Source organism: Macaca nemestrina, chromosome 15 (assembly GCF_043159975.1).
Source record: "Macaca nemestrina isolate mMacNem1 chromosome 15, mMacNem.hap1, whole genome shotgun sequence".
NCBI lineage: Eukaryota > Metazoa > Chordata > Mammalia > Primates > Cercopithecidae > Macaca > Macaca nemestrina.
In genome coordinates, this window is record NC_092139.1 from 108,966,439 (window position 1) to 108,986,063 (window position 19,625).

Below are 19,625 nucleotides of genomic sequence, written 5' to 3' on the forward strand. Positions count from 1 at the left end.
GCCCTGCTCCTTCCCTCGGCCAGGCAAGCCTTTCTGTGTTGCCCCTTTCTATTTCCTTCCACACACCCACACACACGCACTCAGAGACCGGGAACTCAACGCAAGTCAGTCTGAGCCCTGGGAATGAGGAAATGGGAAGCCACCCATGACGGCAGCAAACCAAAGCAGAGAGTGGTGTGGAGAAAGGGAGGAGCCAGAGAAAGACGGGGACGGCTACATGGGCTGTGTGCAGAGAAGTCACGAAGGAGCAGGACTGTGAGGTGCAGGAAGGGGTTGCTGGGAAAGGCGGGGCATTGTATTGGGGTGAAATCCACAGTGAACCAAACCACGCAGCTCAGGAGGACCCAGGAGTGTGTGGTCTCAGCTCTCCCACCTCCCCGAAGTCCCCGCCCTTGGCGTTCCTCCCCTGTCAGTCTCCATGCTCCCACCCTCCCCTCCTGTCAGAACACAGGGCACATGCTGGGCTTGCCAGGCTTCCATTCCAGCAGCTCAATCACCCACAGGGCTTATCTTAGGCTCCAGAAAGAATAAAGTATGAGAAAAGCCCTGGGAACTGCCAAAGAGCGTCCTGTGTGTGGAGGAGAAGAACAGCTCGTTTGCTTACCAGGGCTGGTGGGATCTCAGTCCGCAGCCTCCCTGTGAACATGTCGCTCCAGTGGCAGCGCTGCGGCGGAAGGAAGACAAGAGTTAGTGGGAGAGGCCCCTGGAGGCCTACAGTGAAGCCTCATCCTGGTGGATTTGAACTACCCGAGCATCGCAAGACTTCTTTTTTTTTTTTTTTTTTTTTTTGAGGCGGAGTCTCGCTCTGTCGCCCAGGCTGGAGTGCTGTGGCCGGATCTCAGCTCACTGCAAGCTCCGCCTCCCGGGTTCCCGCCATTCTCCTGCCTCAGCCTCCCGAGTAGCTGGGACTACAGGCACCCGCCACCTCGCCCGGCTAGTTTTTTGTATTTTTAGTAGAGACGGGGTTTCACCGTGTTAGCCAGGATGGTCTCGATCTCCTGACCTCGTGATCCGCCCGTCTCGGCCTCCCAAAGTGCTGGGATTACAGGCTTGAGCCACCGCGCCCGGCCTTTTTTTTTTTTTTGAGATGGAGTTTCGCTCTTGTTGCCCAGGCTGGAGTGCAGTGGTGCAATCTCGGCTGACCACAACCTGCGCCTCCCGGGTTCAAGTAATTCTCCTGCCTGTGTCTCCGGAGTAGCTGGGATTACAGACATCTGCCACTATGCCTGGCAACTTTTGTATTTTTAGTAGAGACAAGGTTTCTCCATTTTGGTCAGGCTGGTCTCGAACTCCCGACCTTAGGTGATCTGCCCACCTTGGCCTCCAAAAGTGCTGGGATTACAGGTGTGAGCCACCGCACCCAGCCCGCAAGACTTAATTGAGCTTTGTTTGTGAAAAGCTGGACCCATTCTGGCTGTAGTTGGTGGGACCTGGAGTCCTGTTCTCAAATCAAGAGGCCTCCAAGGGTTATTGGGGGCTCAGAAGTGTCAGGAAAATCCCTGACTTATACAACCCTCTACGTGGACGTGTAATATAGTTATGGATGACAGAGAAACATGAACGTAAACAACACAGAATTCCGTGTTGAGGGCCAGTGGCTCACGCCTGTGATCCCAGCACTTTGGGAGGCCAATGCGGGCAGATCACTTGAGGTCAGGAGTTCCAGACCAACCTGGCCAATATAGTGAAACCCCATCTCTACTAAAAATACAAAAATGAGCATAGTGATGGGGACTTTTTAATAAAGGGAGAACAGGCCTCAGGCTCAGAGTCATTAAATAGCAACAGCATCAAACAATAATTCAGTAACACTATCTTCTTTCCTTTATTGTAAGGAATGCCTGCTTTCCGTTCATAGAAGTGCTTTGAAATTACATGAAAGTTAGCTGTTTTTTTCATTTTTTTTAAGAGATGGATTCTCACTCTGTCGCCTAGGCTGGAGTGCAGTGGCACAATCATAGCTCACTGTAACCCTGACCTAGTGGCCTCAAGCGACCCTCCCACCTTAGCCTCCAGAGTACCTGCAATTACAGGCATGTGACACCACTCCTGGTATGATTTAAAGAAAGTATTAAGCAATTCATGAAGATAGTAGATTGGTAGTTACCAGAGGCCTGGAAGGTTAGAGGGAGGGGAGGCTGAAGGTTAATTGATGGAGACAAGTATAAAGTTAGAAGAAATAAGACCTAGTGTTCAATAGGTCAACAGGGTAACTATCATTTACATTAATCTATTATACATTTCAAAATAGCTAGAAGATGCCGGGAGCGGTGGCTCACACCTATAATCCCAGCACTTCGGGAGGCGGAGACAAGCAGATCACCTTAGGTCAGGAGTTCGAGAGTAGCCTGGCCAACATGCCAAAACCCCATCTCTACTAAAAGCATAAAAATTAGCCAGGCGTGGTGGCGCACACCTGTAGTCCCAGCTACTCAAGAGGCTGAGGCATGAGAATCGCTGGAACCCAGGAGGCAGAGGTTGTGCTGAGCTGAAACTGCGCCACTGCATAGCAGCCTGTGCGACATAGAAAGACTGTCTCAAAAAAAAAAAAAAAAAAAAGCTAACAGAGAATAATTTGAATGTTCCTAGCATAAAGATAAATATTTAAGGAGATGGATGGATACCTCCATTACCCTTATTTTATTATTTATTTATTTATTTATTTATTTTTGAGACAGAGTCTCATCCTGTCGCACCCAGGCTGGAGTGCAGTGGCACATTCTCGGCTCACTGCAACCTCTGCCTCCTGGGTTAAACTGATTCTCCTGCCTAAGTCTCCCAAGTAGCTAGGATTACAGGCACCTGCTACCACGCCCGGCTAATTTTTTGTATTTTTAGTAGAGATGGGGTTTCGCCATATTGGTCAAGCTGGTCTTGAACTCTCAACCTCAGGTGATCCACCCACCTCAGTCTCCAAAAGTGCTGGGATTACAGGCATGAGCCACTGCGCCTGGCCTATTTTATCTATCTATCTATTTATTTATTTTTTGAGACACAGTTTTACTCTTGTCGCCCAAGCTAAGAGTACAATGGTGTGACCTCGGTTCTCTGCAACCTTCACCTCCCAAGTTCAAGTGATTCTCCTGCCTCTGTCTCCAGAGTAATTTTTGTATTTTTTTTTTTAGTAGAGATGGGGTTTTACTATGTTGGCCAGGCTAGTCTCGAACTCCTGACCTCAGGTGATCCACCTGCCTCAGCCTCCCAAACTGCTAGGATTACAGGCATGAGAGCCACCATGCCCAGCCCTCCCTTATTTTTTGAGACGGGGTCTCACTCTATTGCTCAGGCCGGAACATAGCCGTGCAAACACGGCTCACTGCAGCCTCGACCTCCCAGGCTCAAGCCATCCTCCCACCTCAACCTCCCAAGTAGCTGGGACTACATGTGTGTACCACCACACCCAGCTAACTTTTGTATCTTTTGTAGAGTTGGGAATCTCCCTATGTTGTCCAGGCGTATCTCAGACTCCTGGGATCAAGGGATCCACTCCCACCTTACATACTAAGGAAGCTGGTTTTTGCAGACAAATCCGCATATCCACCAATAAGGTAGACCATGAACACACGTGGGCCTCAGCTGGCTGCTCTACACCAGATCTATTTAGTAGTTACACCTGCACGCAGGTCCATAGTGCCAGCAACAGGCAGTCAGAGCCCGAGCGCCACAGTCCCTCACAACAGATACTGGCATGTCACTCTGAACAAAGCTCCCCAAACCCAACTCTGATGAGCTGAACAGTCAGCACAGGCCTCTAGAGCACACCACCTGGGTTCTAATCCTGATTTGGCTGACTCCAGCCATCACTCCCCCTCTCCAGCCTCTGGTATCCTCTCTCTGAAATGAGGTTTTAGGTCCTAACGATCTCCCATGTGAACAGCAAAGCAGTTAAGAGCTTGCTTGGGCTGGGCACATTGGCTCACGCTTATAATCCCAGCACTTTGGAAGGCCAAAGTGGGAAGACTGCTTGAGTCTAGGAGATCAAGATCAGACTGGGCAACAGAGCAAGACCCCATCATTAAAAAAATAATAAGAAGTAAAGAAAAGAAATGAAAAAAAATTAGCTGGACATTGTGGCACACACATGGTCCCAGCTACTTAGGGGGCTGAGATGGAAGGATCACTTGAGCCTGGGAGTTCAAGGCTGCAGTGAGCTATGATCATGCCACTGCACTACAGCCTGGGCAATGGCGTGAAACTCGTCTCTTGAAAAAAAAAAAAAAAAAAAAGATTGGGCTGACACCACCTCAGCCTACCCCTGGTTGTGTGACTCCGGGCTGCACTTCTCTCGCCCGTCAAGACCTCACTCCTCACTTGTACACTGCTACAGTAGGGGAGGGAACACCTCTGGCTCAGCACTAGGCCCAGAACACTAGGCCATCAAGGGTAGCTCCCACCCTGTCCCTGCCCTGGGCTGCTTCCTGCACAGAGGAAGGCTTGGGAGGTGGGGTGCAGTGATTTACTCGAGCCACTGCATCTGCACCAGGTGGGAAGGTGCATGCAGCACTCCTACCGGCCAAGCTCTCCCAGGACAACCTCTGAGGAAGGAGGAAGGGCTCCATCTCCTATTTCATAAGAGCCCAGCCTCAGAGCTGCATGCAGGGCAAGGCCACATACGGCAAAAAAAGGTGGTGCTGTTAGGGCTTGATCCCATGTGCCGAACGCAAGCTCAGCTCCTGCTGAGTCCTGGAGCCTTCAGACCCATGGCTCCTCCGCCGTTCCTGTTCTTCACAGGTCTTGGGGAGGGCCGAGTTCTGAGTTCTTTGGTTGGAAAACATCCCAACTTATGCTCAGGGAAAGTACAGGCCCCAGGCAGGAGAGCAGAAACAATCACTGTCTTGGTGGTTAACTTGACCATGACCTTCCTAAGGAAACAAATATGCAGTGTCATTTTGTAAACTAGCAGGCAGGCCCTTCTGGGGCAAATCCTCTCATGGCCTCCACCCCCGTATTCCTTCTCCTGCAGAAAGTGGGGCCACAGAGAGAACACTGATCTCGGGAGTGTGGATGTGTGGCTTGGCCACATCTCTATTTTTTTTTTTTCTTTTTTTTTTGAGACAGAGTCTTGCTCTGTCGCTAGGCTGGAGTGCAGTGGCGCGATCTTGGCTCACTGCAACCTCTGCCTCCCGGTTTCGAGCGATTCTCCTGCCTCAGCCTCCCGAGTAGCTGGGAATACAGGCACATGCCACCACACCCAGCTAATTTTTGTATCTTGAGTAGAGATGGGGTTTCATCATGTTGGCCAGGATGGTCTTGATCTCTTGACCTCATGATCTGCCTGCCTCGGCCTCCCAGAATGCTGGGATTACATGCGTGACCCACCACGCCTGGCTTTTTTCTTTTTTTATGAGACAGGGTCTCGCTCTGCCACTCAGGCTAGAGAGTAGTGGTGCAATCTTGGCTCACTGAAACCACTGCCTCCCAGGCTCAAGCAATCCTCCCATCTCAGCCTCCCAAGGAGCTGGGACCATAGGTGCACACCACCATGCTGGGCTAAGCATCCTTGTACTTTTTGTAGAGATGGGGTTTCACCATGTGGTCCAACCTGGTCTCGAACTTCTGGGCCTTGGCCTCCCAGAGTGCTGGGATTACAGCTGTGAGCCATCATGCCCGGCTGATCGTGGCTATTTAATGAGCCCCTCTGAGCCTCAGTTCCCTTGACTTATAAATGGAGACTCAACCCAGTCTCTTCCCTGGTTGCTGTGAGCAGGCAATGACATGCAAAAGAGCCCAGCCCAACCCTAGCCCTGCACATACGAAGAGACAATGCCATTCTGGAACTCTGGTCTCTCTCCTTCATGACTTTGGGATTTCAAAGAGGGGAATACCCAGTGACATCTCCCAACGCTTTGAACATGACACTCTTGCTTTTCTCACAGAGCGTATCAAAAGACTGGTGTTTAGTGGAACCCGTTTGGGGAACACGGGGCTAGAATAATCTGACTTGCCCTTTGTGTTGGCCAAGGAGGGCACCACTTGGATCTAACCTTCAAGAGAACTTGCCAGCCAGGTGCGGTGGCTCACGCCTGTAATCCCAGCACTTTGGGAGGCCGAGGCAGACAAATCACAAGGTCAGGAGTTCGAGACCAGCCTGGCCAACAAAGTGAAACCCTGTCTCTACTAAAAATACAAAAAATTAGCTCAGCGTGGTGGTGGGCACATGTAATCCTAGCTACTTGGCAGGCTGAGGCAGGAGAATCACTTGAACCTGGGAGGCGGAGGTTGCAGCAAGCCGAGATTGCACCACTGCACACCAGCCCGGGTGACAGTGTGAGACTCCATATCAAAAAAAAAAAAAAAGGCTGGAGCAGTGGCTCACGCCTATAATCCCAGCACTTTGGGAGGCCGAGGCGGGCACATCACAAGGTCAGGAGAGCAAAACCATCCTGGCTAACACAGTGAAACCCCATCTTTACTAAAAATACAAAAAAATTAGCCGGAGTCCTGGTGGGAGCCTGTAATCCCAGCTACTTGGGAGGCTGAAGCAGGAGAATCGCTTGAACCCGGGAGGCAGAGGTTGCAGTGAGCCGAGATGGTACCACTGAACTGCAGCCTGGGTGACAGAGTGAGACTCCGTCTCAAAAATCAAAAAAAGAGAACTTGCCTCTGTTGCGAGGAGCGTAGGGAGCTGGCAGTCTCCGGCTACGGCACCTTCCTATCGCTGCAGCAGTTGAGCTGAGGCCTGGCCACTTCTGCCCAACATGAGACTCCTTTCATGGGCAGTCTTTGCTCTGAAACTCCCAAAGGGTGGGTCGGTCAGAGCAGCCTCACAGTCAGAGGCTCCTGCTGGTTATTTCTGCAACCTTCCAACCTCATATGTGACATATCTACATTGTGAGCAAAAGGCTCTCCCTACTTTATCTTTCACAGGTGTCATTCCAATAATCCTCCTGCACCCCTAACACCCTCTCAGGGTCTGCTGACTACAGGAAGAGGGTCCCTAGCCAATGCTGTGTGCCCTGGGGAGGCCAGAGGAAGAGGAGCTGCTTGGGGGACAGCTACACAGGCAGGGGCCTGGAAGAGATTGGACACAGGCAGGGGTTGTGGAAGTGTGAACAGAAGCTTGTTCAAACCAGCCTGGGCCTGTTCGCCCCACTCTGCTCACCTTCAACTCCGACTTCTTCTCTAAGGCCTTGGCGATGACCCTGGCTGCTTCCACGCCCACTGTGTTGCCTTCCAGACGCAGAGCCTCCAAGCTGTCAAAGTCTTCAATCTCTTTAATCACATCTTTAGCTGCCAGGGACCAAAGAACAGAACTTTAGGCTTTTGGAATCACAAACAGCTAAGGTAGGAGAGAGGTTGGCAACCACCTTGCCACTCAACAGTTTATGGTGCACCTACTGTGTGACGAGCCCTGGCTTACAGAGAATCAGACAGGCTCACGGTCCAGAGTACACAGCTATGCAGATGATTTGTCTGTAATGAGTGTTTAAATCAGGCATGTAGAGAGGCTTGGGAGCCGAGGGAAAAGAGCAACTGGCGGCTCACAGCAAAGAAGACTTTGCCAAGTGGGTGGTGTGTGTGGAGCCTCCAAAGATGGGCAGTGTACCAGGTCAAGCAGAGAAACGGCACCCAAGCCAGAGGGCCAGCAGGCACGATGGCACAAAGGCCTTCATTGTTAAATGATTTATGTGGGGGGTGTTTGCTCACTACTGTACTACTTTATTGTGATGAAACATTCCAAACCACCTAAATGTCCATCAAGAGAAGACAGAAGGCCCAGCGCAGTGGCTCACGCCTGTAATTCCAGTACTTTGGGAGGCTAAGGCAGGTGGATTGCTTGAGCCCAGGAGTTTAAGACTAGCCTGGGCAACATGGTGAAACACTGTCTCTACTAAAAATACAAAAATTAGCTGGGCATGTTGGTGGGTGTTTGTAATCCCAACTACTTGGGAGGCTGAGGCAGGAGCATGTCTTGAACCTGGGAGGAGGAGGGTGCAGTGAGCCAAGATCGTGTCACTGCCCTCCAGCCTGGGAGATAGAGCAAGACTCCAACTTAAAAAAAAAAAAAAAAAAAAAGTCAGGCGCGGTGGTAAACGCCTGTAATCCCAGCATTTTGGGAGGCCAAGGCGGCGGATCACAAGGTCAAGAGTTCAAGACCAGCTGACAAACATAGTGAAACCCCATCTTTACTAAAAATACCAAAATTAGCTGGGCGTATGGCACGTGCCTGTAATCCCAGCTACTCAGGAGGTTGAGGCAGGAGAATCACCTGAACCTGGGAGGCAGAGGTTGCAGTGAGCTGAGATCACAACACTGCACTCCAGCCTGGGCAACAGAGCAAGACTCTGTCTCAAGAAAAAAAAAAAAAAAAAAAAAAGGCCTGGTATGGTGGCATGCACCTGTAGTCTCAGCTACTTGGGAGGCTGAGGTGAGAGGATCAGCTGACCCTTAGAAGTTGAGGCTGCAGTGAGCCATGACCATGCCAGAGCACTCCAGCTGGGGGGACAGAGCAAGACATTGCCCTCTCAAAACAAAACAAACAAACAAGAGACAGACAGGAAGACAGAGAGGAGGATAGAGGTTCACTGTGGCATGTTACACAAATAGTTACACTAGCACTGCTATGTAAGACACAGGTGTTTTTGACTTGGAAAAAACTGTTATAGCAGTAAGTGAAAAATTAGGTTACTCAAGCATTTGGTCTGATCACTCTTTAAAAACGTATGCATTCACATATAAACACACATGCAGACATATGCATAAAACAAGGTCCAGAAACATAGAAACCAAATGTTACAGCAGTTCTCTCTAGCTGGTAGGATAATGGGTGATTGTGTGTTCTTCCACTACTTGGAGTAAAATGTTCTCAATATATCAGGTTATACAACAACTTTTCAAAGATCTATAATCCCAATTAAAAACAAAATGGGTCGGGTGTGGTGGCTTACACCTGTAATCCCAGCACTTTGGGAGGCCGAGGCAGGCAGATCACCTGAGGTTAAGAGTTTGAGACCACCCTGTCCAATATGATGAAATCCTGTCTCTGACTAAAACTACAAAAATCAGCCGGGCATGCTGCCATGTGCCTGTAATCCCAGCTACTGGGGAGGCTGAGACAGGAGAATCGCTCGAAACCGGGAGGCAGAGGTTGCAGTGAGCCGAGATCAAGATATTGCGCTAAAGCATGGGCAGCAGCAAAACTCCGTTTCAAAAACAAACAAAATAAAATGAACTCAGATACGTTCAGGGAAAAAAAAAAAAAAAAAAGACTAGGCTGGGCGCAGTGGCTCACACCTGTAATCCCACCACTTTGGGAGGCCGAGGTAGGCAGATCATGAGGTTAGGAGTTCAAGACCAGCCTAGCCAACATGATGAAACCCTGTCTCTACTAAAAATAAAAAAATTAGCTGGGCATGGTGGCGCATGCCTGTAATCCCAGCTGCTCGGGAGGCTGAGGCACAATTGCTTGAACCGGGACCCAGGAGGCGGAGGTAGCAGTAAGCGAGATCTTGTCACTGCACTTCAGGCTGGGCTACAGAGCGAGAGTGTGTCTCAATGATAAAACAAAAAAAAAAGACTATGCGCTAGAAATAAAATGCCCTGAAATTAACAGTTGTTATATCCCTGGGGTTATATGAAAGTGAGAATATATTTTTCCCTGTTCTTTGAATGTTTCTGTATTCTATAATAAACCTGCATTAATTGTATAATCTGAACAAAACCATCTTACATGAAGCAAAAAGCTGAGTCTGGCTGGTACAGGATGGAGCAGGGTGACATGCGGGAGGGAAGAGACAAAGATGGGTATGGGAGATAAAGTTTGAACTTGACCTACTGGCCAAGAAGGGTCTTGAGAAAGGACTTACAACCTATTAGGTGTTCCCTAAGAAGTTGTCCAAGCTGGGCCAAGTTTCCCTGGTTGGGCCAGAACCCAAGGATGCCTCACTGATGCAGGTACCTTCACTTCCAGATGCCAGGGGATTCAGGGTTGGTCAGTGCCAGCCAAGCCTTGGCAAGGGATGAAAAAGACTTCCTGGGTGCTCTTAAGGTAAAAGTGAGGCCTCTCCCTGCCTTACTTCCCAGAGCCTTTTCACAGAGTATATTCACATTTTGCCTTCAATTAGTTACCTGGGTACATCATTCCTATTCCAGATTTGCTGCTTCTTAGGGGCTGGGTTAAGCCGGGCACCCCTGGGGACTTACAAAATGGGAGACACCACATCCAGCCTGTGCTGGGAGAGCAAAGAAGTTAACTGGATGAATTTCAGCGCCAGTCAAACTCGAGTTTTCTTTTTTCTTTTTTTTAGATAGTCTCGTTCTGTCACTGAGACTGGAGTACAGTGACCCAATCTCGGCTCACTACAACCTCCACCTCCCAGGTTCAAGCAATTCTCCTGCCTCAGCCTTCCAAGAGTAGCTGGGATTACAGGTGTCCACCACCACGCCTGGCTAATTTTTGTATTTTTAGTAAAGACAGGCTTTCTCCATGTTGGCCAGGCTGGTCTGGAACTCCTGACCTCAGGTGATCTGCCCATCTCAGCCTCCCAAAGTGCTGGGATTACAGGTGTGAGCCACTGCACTTGGCCCAAACTTGAGTTCTAATCCCAGCTCCACTCATTAAAGCTGTGCCCTTAGGCATGTCTTACCACCTCCCTAAACCTCAGTTTTCCAATCTGCAAAATGGAAATACAATCCATCTCAAGGGATTTTGTGAAGATAAACTGAGATACTACTTATCTGGCACTTAATACCCTTATCTGACACAGTATTCAATAAATGGCATTTAGTATCAAATCCATGTTTCCTAAACGGAGCTCAGTGTCTAATTAGAAGCACAGGAATAGGGATTTCACTGGACCTCTGTGAAAGTCCTAGCTCTGCTATTTATCAAATGTATGACCTTGGCCAAGTTACTTAAGTTTCCTAAATCCTTTTTTCTCATTTATAAAACAGCAACATTCCTATTTATCTCCCACAAGGGTGATGCAAGCATCAAAAGTGATAAACAAGGTCAAAGTGGGCGGATCACCTGAGGTCAAGAATTTGAGACCAGCCTGGCCAACATGGCAAAATCCCGTCTCTATTAAAAATACAAAAATAGGCCGGGCGTGGTGGTTCATGCCTGTAATCCCAGCACTTTGGGAGGCCAAGGTGGGAGGACCATGAGGTCAGGAGATCAAGACCGTCCTGGCTAACACGGTAAAACTTCATCTCTACTAAAAATACAAAAAATTAGCTGGGCATGGTGGTGGGTGCCTGTAGTCCCAGCTATCTGGGAGGCTGAGGCAGGAGAATGGTGTGAACTCGGAGGCGGAGCTTGCAGCGAGCTGAGATCGCGCCACTACACTCCAGCCTGGGTAACAGAGCAAGACTCTGTCTCAAAAAGAAAAAAAAAAAAAAAACACAAAAATAGGGGGCCGGGCATGGTGGCTCATGCCTGTAATCCCAGCATTTTGGGAGGCCGACGCGGGCAGATCACGAGGTCAGGAGATCAAGACCATCTTGGCTAACATGGTGAAACCCCATCTCTACTAAAAATACAAAAAATTAGCCGGGCGTGGTGGTAGGCGCCTGTAGTCCCAGCTACTCGAGAGGCTGAGGCAGAAGAATGGCATGAATCCGGGAGGCAGAGCTTGTAGTGAGCTGAGATCGCGCCACTGCACTCTAGCCTGGGTGACAAAGCAAGACTGTCTCAAAAAAAAAAAAAAAAGAAATAAAAAAAATACAAAACTAGGCTGAAGGTCAGGCACAGTGGCTCACGCCTGTAATCCCAGCACTTTGGGGGCTGAGGTGAGTGAATCACCTGAGGTCAGGAGTTCAAGACCAGCCTGTCCAACATGGTAAAACCCCATCTCTACTAAAACACAAAAAAAGAAAATTAGCTGAACATGGTGGTACATACCTGTAGTCCCAGCTACACGCCCAGCAGGCTGAGGCATGAGAATTGCTTGAACCCAAGAAGCAGAGGTTAAAGTGAGCTGAGATCGCACCACTGCACTCCAGCCTGGGCAACAGAGCAAGACTATGTCTCAAAAAAAAAAAAAAAATTAGCCAGGCGTGATGGTGTGAGCCTGTAGTCCCAGCTACTTGGGAGGCTGAGGCAGGAGAATCACTTGAACCTGGGAGACAGAGGTTGCAATGAGCCAAGATCGTACCACTACACTCCAGCCTGGGTGACACAGCGAGACTCATCTAAAAAAAAAAAAAAAAAAAAAAAGGCCGGGCACAGTGGCTCACGCCTGTAATCCTAACACTTTGGGAGGCCAAGGCAGGCAGATCACCTGAGGTCAGGAGTTCAAGAGCATCCTGACCAATATGGCAAAAATCTGTCTCTACTAAAAATACAAAAATTAACCGGGTATGGTGGCACATGCCTGTAATCCCAGCTACTCAGGAGACTGAGGCAGGAGAATCGCTTGAAACCAGGAGGGCAGAGGTTTGCAGTAAGCCAAGATCGTGCCACTGCACTCTAACTGGGTGACAGAGCCAGACTCCGTCTCAAAAAAAAAAAAAATAAAAGTGATAAACGCACAGGGAGGAAGTCTATAAATGTTAAGGCCTTATGAAGATGTTAGGAACATGTGTCACCACGCTCCCAGCTACCCAAGGACTCAAGCAGCCTCTGACCTGGGGGGAACAAGGCTGCCTACACAACATGACAACCAGGCATGTCCAAACCAGTTCCCCTGGTTGGGCCAGAATCCCAGGAGGCCTCACTTGACACAGGCATCTTCATTTGCTGGTGCCAGGGGATTCAGGGTTGGTCAGTGGCAGCGAAGCCTTGACAAGGGATGAAAAGATAGGGTCTGCGCTCTGGTTCCTAGTTTTCTGTGGTTACAGTACCTGTATACACACAGACAGCCATCCCCCTCCCAGGTACATCTGGCTGCATGAACCAGCATCTCCCAAGAGGGCCCAGGTTGTTTTAATGCAGCTCCAACACAGCCTCAGCTCTGGGGAAAGCTGCACCTATTGCCAGGCCTGCCTGAGATCATGAGAGTAAAGGGCAGGGGTGGGAGAACACCAGATGTGAAGTCAGAGTCAGAGGCTGTATCTTGGGACTGGCACTAACTGTGGCCCCTCATTACCTACCATCCCCTCCTGAGAAAGAAAGGACAGGGCACAAAGGGATGCCCACTGCAAACATGCAAAGCACAGGGGAGCTTGCACATGGGCAAATGATCTCTGAGCCTCATTGTTAGAAGGGGGTCAATGATACCTAACAGAGCTTCTGGGACAAATAATGGAGACAATGTAGCAGAAAGAGCCTGACAACCAGTAAGAGTTCAGTACACTCCCTTTCCTCCCCCGGACACACCAGTGCGCAACTTCCAGAAACTCACCATCTTCTGCAGTGTTGAGTTTGAGGCTCTTGCCCTTGAAACTCAGCTGTCCCCCGGCCACCTGAGTCTTGGCCAGTGTCTCTGCCAGCTTGGCAATGTCTTCCGAGGCCATGCTGACTAGGCTGGTGGGCTCCCCTGGAGATCTGCAGACTGAAGAGGCCGAAGTTGCAATAAGAAAAAGGAGTCTCCTGGGGCCCCCGGTTGGGGGGCAGGGTAGTTCATAGTCATCTCAGGAGTCTGACCGTACCTCCCCTGCTATGGAGACCCTACAGCTAAACCACTGGAAGAAAGGAAAACAGCATCAGAGAATGAGCAGTTCCAGAAGGTGCAGGAGGTAGTAAGAGAACAGAAAAATCATGTTTTAGCCTATAAGGAGCTACCATCTCATTACAAGTCCTCCTCTGCCAAACCGCTGCAGCTGGGATGCCCAGCAATGCCATGTGAGCTGCCCATTTCCTGGACCCCGTCAGTGAATGGCAGTCAAGTCCCAAACCAAAGGCTGCAGAGTCTGGTCCGAGCACACACCTGCTTGAGCATCTTGGCTGCTCTCTGCTTGAGGGTCACATTCCTCAAACAGGACACAGATGGCTATGGGATCCCGATCATTCATCCCAGAGAATGCCCCACACCCACACTGGCATGACTCTGGGGTGGGGCACAGGGGTCAGCCCCACTGCACGTCTGGTTTCAACCCTGGCCGGGAGACTAGGCAGGCCACAGTGGCCTCTCAGGGTTTTCTAGATCAGAGATTGCCACATCACAACAGCTACCATCATAATAGGACAGGGACAGGGCTGCCACCCATGAAGCCCTACCATACCCAAGTTTACCAGGGGATCTGGTTGGAAATGGGGTTGATGAGCCTCACTGTTTATAAAGTCAGGAGTGCTGGTAAAAGAAGTAAAGCTGGCCAGGTGCAGTGGCTCACACCTGTAATCCCAGCACATTGGGAAGCTGTGGCGGGAAGACTGCTTGAGCCCAGCAGCTCAAGCTGGGTAACATGGCAAAATTCCATCTCTATTAAAATAAATAAATAAATAAAATTAGCGGGGGATGGTGGTGTGCACCTGTAATCCCAGCTACTGGGGAGGCTGAGGTGGGAGGATGCTTGAGCCCAGGAGACAGAGGCTACAGTGAGCCATGATCTCACCACTGCACTCTAGCCTGGGTGACAGAGTAAAACCCTGTCTCAAAAAAATAAAATAAAAATAAAAATTAGCTGGATGTGGTGGCACATGCCTGTAGTCAGTCCCATCTACTAGAGAGGCTGAGGCAGGAGGATCACTTGAGCCCAGAAGTTCAAAGCTACAGTAAGCTATGACTGTGCCACTGCACTCCAGCCTGGGCAACATCGGGAGACTCTATCTCTAAAAGTAACTAAATAAATTAAAGAATTTTTTTTTTTTTTTTGAGATGGAGTCTCGCTCAGCCACCCAGGCTGGAGCACAGTGGTGCAATCTCGGCTCACTGCAAGCTCCATCTCCCGGGTTCATGCCATTCTCCTGAATCAGCCTCCTGAGTAGCTGGGATTACAGGCACCCGCTACCATGTCCAGCTAATTTTTTTGTATTTTTAGTAGAGACGAGGAGGTTTCACCATGTTAGCCAGGATGGTCTCGATCTCCTGACCTCGTGATCTGCCCACCTCGGCCTCCCAAAGTGCTAGGATTACAGGCGTGAGCCACCTTGCCCGGCCAATAAATGAGAATTTTTAAAACAACAAGTAAACCTTTAAGAACTCCTGCGCCTACTCATGGTACTCCAGCTTTACTTGGAGTACGTGTGAGATTAAACGTCTCTTGTGTACTGCCTGACAGTTGAAGCCAGCTATATTAGACGGGAACGTGGAACATCACTACATACTTGTATAGTGTTTACTTTGTGCTATGAATAAATGTGTCTGTGAGATGCTCCAAAAAAAGAGGAGAAACAGCAAGTAATCAGGACAGACCAAGGAAGCAGATATGAGGGGCAGAACTAGGGGGTGCTATCCAAAAGGCCTCCTCCTACAGCCTCCTCATTCTCAGATACAGATGTGATACCCTGAATCCTGCCACCCCAGGCTTCCTCTGGGTTCAAACTTATCCCCCTGGTTTGTCTATGTCTTTATCAATAAGCATGAATTATTATTCTGGGTAAGGTGTCCACTCATTCATTCAACAAAACATTTGAGTATTACTGTGTGCTGGATATTGTTCCAGGTAACAGAAGTATAGCAGCAAAGGAAACAGAAACCTTGACCTCTTGAAGCATGTGTGCTAAATGACACATTTAGTATGTGATTTAAAAAAGGGGGGGCGTGGGAGTGGTGGCTCACGGCTGTAATCCCAGCACTTTGGGAGACCAAGGCAGGTGGATCACAAGGTCAGGAGTTCAAGACCAGCCAGGCCAACATGGTGAAACCTCGTCTCTACTAAAATACAAAAATTAGCTGGGCATGGTGGTGTGTGTCTGTAGTCCCAGCTACTCGGGAGGTTGAGGCAGGAGAATTGCTTGAACCCAGGAGGCAGAGGTTGCAGTGAGCCAAGATCACACCATTGCACTCCAGCCTGGGTGACAGAACAAGACTCGGTCTCAAAACAAACAAACAAACAACAACAACAAAAAGGCATTATTAGGAAATAGTTAAATAAAGATGTCAGGGATTGGGCCATGCACACATCTGGGGGAACACGATTCCTGCAAAGGGAATAGCAAATTCAATGGCTCTTGTACGGGCAGAGGGTTGGAGGAACTGCAATAGGGCCAGCGAGGCTGAAGCACAGAGGGACAGGAAAAAAAGGAGTTAAGAGACGACAGAGTTAACAAGCGGCCCAAGTCATAAAGGCCATTTGAAGAACAGTGGCTTTCGCTATAAGTGACAAGGAAAGTCACTGAAGTTTCTAGCAGAGACAGATGTCATTTGACCTATGTTTTGACAGGATCACTCTACTTGCCACACAGAGCCTGGCATTCAGAAGGTGCTCAAGAAATGACCAGTTGAAACTGCATAAAAATTAACCAAGCCAGGTGCGGTGGCTCACGCCTATAATCCCAGCATTTTGGGAGGCTGAGGCGGGCAGATCATCTGAGGTCGGGAGTTCGAGACCAGCCTGGCCAACATGGTGAAACCCGTCTCCACCAAAAATACAAAATTAACTGGGCGTGGTGGCACATGCCTGTAATCCCAGCTACTCAGGAGGCTGAGGCAGGAGAATCACTTGAACCCAGGAGGCAGATGTTGGGGCAAGCCGAGATCGTGGCATTGCACTCTAGCCTGGGCAACAAGAGTGAAACTCCGTCTCAAAAAAAAAAAAATTAACCAGAGTCGGGTGCAATGGCTCACTCTTGTAATCCCAGCATTTCCAGAGGCTGAGGTGGGTGGATCGACTGAGCCCAGGAGTTAGAAACCAGTCTGGGTATGTGCTGAAACCGTCTCCATTAAAAATACAAAAACTAGCTGGGTGTGGTGGCGGGTGCCTGCAGTCCCAGCTACTTGGGGGGTAAAGTGGGAGGATCACTTGAGCCCTGGAGGTGGAGGCTGCAGTGCGATGAGAGCTTGCTACTGCACTTCTGGAGACCCTGTTTCAAAAAAAAAATTAACGAGAAACCAGCCCAGTGCAGTGGCTCACACCTGTAATTACAACACTTTGGGAGGCTAGGCGGGAAGATCACTTTAGACCAGGAGTTCGAGACAAGTCTGGGCAACAGAATGAGACCCTGTCCCCAAAGAAAAATTTAAAAATTAGCCAGGTGTGATGGCACCTGTAGTCCCCATGAGTTGGGAAGTTGAGGTGGGAGGATCGCATGAGCCCAGGAAGCCAAGGCTGCAGTTCAGCGGTGATTGTTCCACTACACTCCAGCCTGGATGACAGAGGGAGATCCTGTCTCTAAAAAGATTAAAAAAAAAAAAAAAAAAAAAATTAAAGAAAAACCAACAAAAAATTAACCTGAAACCCCAGCATCTCTTGCAGTTCTGAGATGGGACAATCTGAGGGTAAAAGGTGTTGGTGAAACCTCCAAATAGAATAGGGACAGAACTTCTCAGCTGAAAGGGGGCCTATTCCTCAGTCCGAGAGAGAGCCAGACAAGGAGATGCACTCTTCCACACACACTTTATAGACCAAGAAACTGGAGCACAGAAACGTGAATTGATTTGTCCAAGGTCAGCAAAGGGTCAGCACCAGAGCAAAAGCAAAGGGTTAATAAAGAAATATCCTCTCCCCGCTCCGCAGCAGCGTCGGAGACTTTCTGAGGTGAGATGCATGCTCTTGCAAAGCGTCAGCAGTGACTCACATCGATTCCAGGGACAGCGGCGCCAGCCCGGGCCCCCCGTTGGCGTGGGCCTGCTGGGAGGCGGCGCCGCGGGAGCGACTCGCGAATACAGGCCGCAAATGACAGGCGGGCGGCGCGGGAGACCCATCTGGAATCCCCGGCGGACTCGCACCGCCTCCGGTTGACAACGATGCTAATATGAGACGCCACTGCTAGCAGCTGCAGGCTGAGCTGCTCCGGCGAGTCAGACGCCCTTTAAGCCTCGGTTTCCCCATTTGTGAAAGGAGCCAGCGCCGCCCAACAACCCCACTCCCACCGCCACCCCGGGGCGCTCGGCCATCGAAGACTTAGTGAAGAAGGCCGAGGGGGCAGGCAGAAGGTGCACTGAGGCGCCACGCCCTCCTCGCCCCCACCCCTCTTCCAGGCAGGTGACTGTGAAAAGAAAGGGACCCTGACTCTACCGTAAACAGGCGGCGCCGCCGCGTGGGGGTAACCGAGCACGCGCCTCCGCCCGGTGGGGCGGGGACGGATTTAGGGTCCGGGTCAGGCCGGGGTCGCCACCTCCAGGTCCAGCGGTCCAGATGTCCAGCTGGCTTGTCTGTCAGCTCTCCCGCGCTCGGGGCCTCACGCGCTTCCAGCACCACCTGCTCTCCGCACCGCGGCGGATGATGGCGGAGGAGGAGGATTTTGAAAGCCGGCAGTTTCTTTGCTTCGATTTGATTTGTTCGAGGCCCCGGCCGGCTTGCCCTCGCCCCGCACGCGCGGCCTCTCGGGTAGGGTAGTCCCGTTCGCCAGCTGGGGGCGCGACAGGGCGCGCGCCGTGAACTACCCGTCCCATGGCGCACCGCGCGCAGAGCGCCCCACCGCCCTCCTCTTCGCCCTCCCCTGGCGGCTTCTGGGTCTTTCTCGCAGAAACCGCAGGGCGGTGTTCAGCCGGGAGCACCCAGAGACTACAATTCCCAGAATGCGTTGCACCCAGGTCCCTCAGCTCTTCCGGAAAGGTTTTGTTCGCGTAACTTTGTTGACACAGGTACTGCTGGCTGCTGGGTCTCTTCCGCAAGACACAGGTATCCATTTGCCCAGATAAAGTGCTCTTTTCCGTCCCATGAAACTGAAAGGGCATTCGAAGCCTTCCACATAAATATGCACAAATTACCTGATAATTAAAAAGGGGAAATAGTAACTATCGTAGAGAAACTGCAGACACCGCTTGAACGGCCACGTTAACATCAGCAGCAGGACAAGCTGACATTCATCGCACGCTTTCTGTGTGATGCACTGAGAAAAACACGGCGTCACCGTCCGGTCTACAACCTTAGCCTAATCACGAGAAACCCAAGCTGAGGGACATGGTACAGAATAACGGATCTGTACCCTTCCCGAAATGTTTGTATTATGTTAGACAAAGAAAAACTAAGAAACTGTTGCCGATTACAGGAAACGAAAAAGACAACTGAATGCAATACCTGGTCCTGGATCGGATCCTGGGTGGGGATTGCCATAAAGGACAATACTGAAACAGCAAAATTTGACTGTATATTAGATAATAGTATTGTATCAATGTTATATTTATTTATTTATTTATTTATTTATTTTTGAGACGGAGTCTTGCTCTGTCACCCAGGCTGGAGTGCAGTGGCCGGATCTCAGCTCACTGCAAGCTCTCCTCCCGGGTTTACGCCATTCTCCTGCCTCAGCCTCCCGAGTAGCTGGGACTACAGGCGCCCGCCACCGCGCCCGGCTAGTTTTTTTTGGTATTTTTTTTAGTAGAGACGGGGTTTCACCGTGTGATGGTCTCGATCTCCTGACCTCGTGATCCGCCCGCCTTGGCCTCCCAAAGTGCTGGGATTACAGGCTTGAGCCACCGCGCCCGGCCAATGTTAAATTTATTAATTTCGATTATGGTACAGGGTTATGTAAGAGACTGCCCTTGTTCTTGGGGAAAAAGTGATGAAATAATTAGGGACAAAAAGGACATGATGTCAGCAACCTTTATGGTTAAGAAATACACATATACATAGAGAAAGCAGAGACACAAATGTGGCAAAATGTTAGTTAATCTAGTTGAAGGATATGGGAGTTATTTGAA

The 19,625-nt window shown here is 50.0% G+C and overlaps 1 protein-coding gene across 4 annotated transcripts in view; it reads right to left on the reverse strand.

The window, feature by feature from the left end:
- LOC105464382 (Ran GTPase activating protein 1) overlaps positions 1 to 18,233 on the reverse strand; it is a 40,446-nt gene extending 22,213 nt beyond the window's left edge. Inside the window, exons 1-4 of one of the 4 annotated variants that reach the window (XM_011712220.3) lie at positions 18,098 to 18,233; positions 13,284 to 13,433; positions 7,103 to 7,230; positions 605 to 664 (exon numbers count right to left, since the gene is read on the reverse strand). In XM_011712220.3, coding sequence (XP_011710522.1) covers positions 605 to 664; positions 7,103 to 7,230; positions 13,284 to 13,395 — 300 coding nt within the window. In that variant the 5' untranslated portion in view covers positions 13,396 to 13,433; positions 18,098 to 18,233. Of the gene's footprint in view, positions 1 to 604; positions 665 to 7,102; positions 7,231 to 13,283; positions 13,434 to 13,808; positions 13,998 to 17,557; positions 17,583 to 17,997 lie in introns of those variants that run through there. The other 3 variants (XM_011712218.3, XM_024787530.2, XM_011712217.3) reach the window with 3 other exon arrangements.
- Positions 18,234 to 19,625: the final 1,392 nt, after the last annotated feature.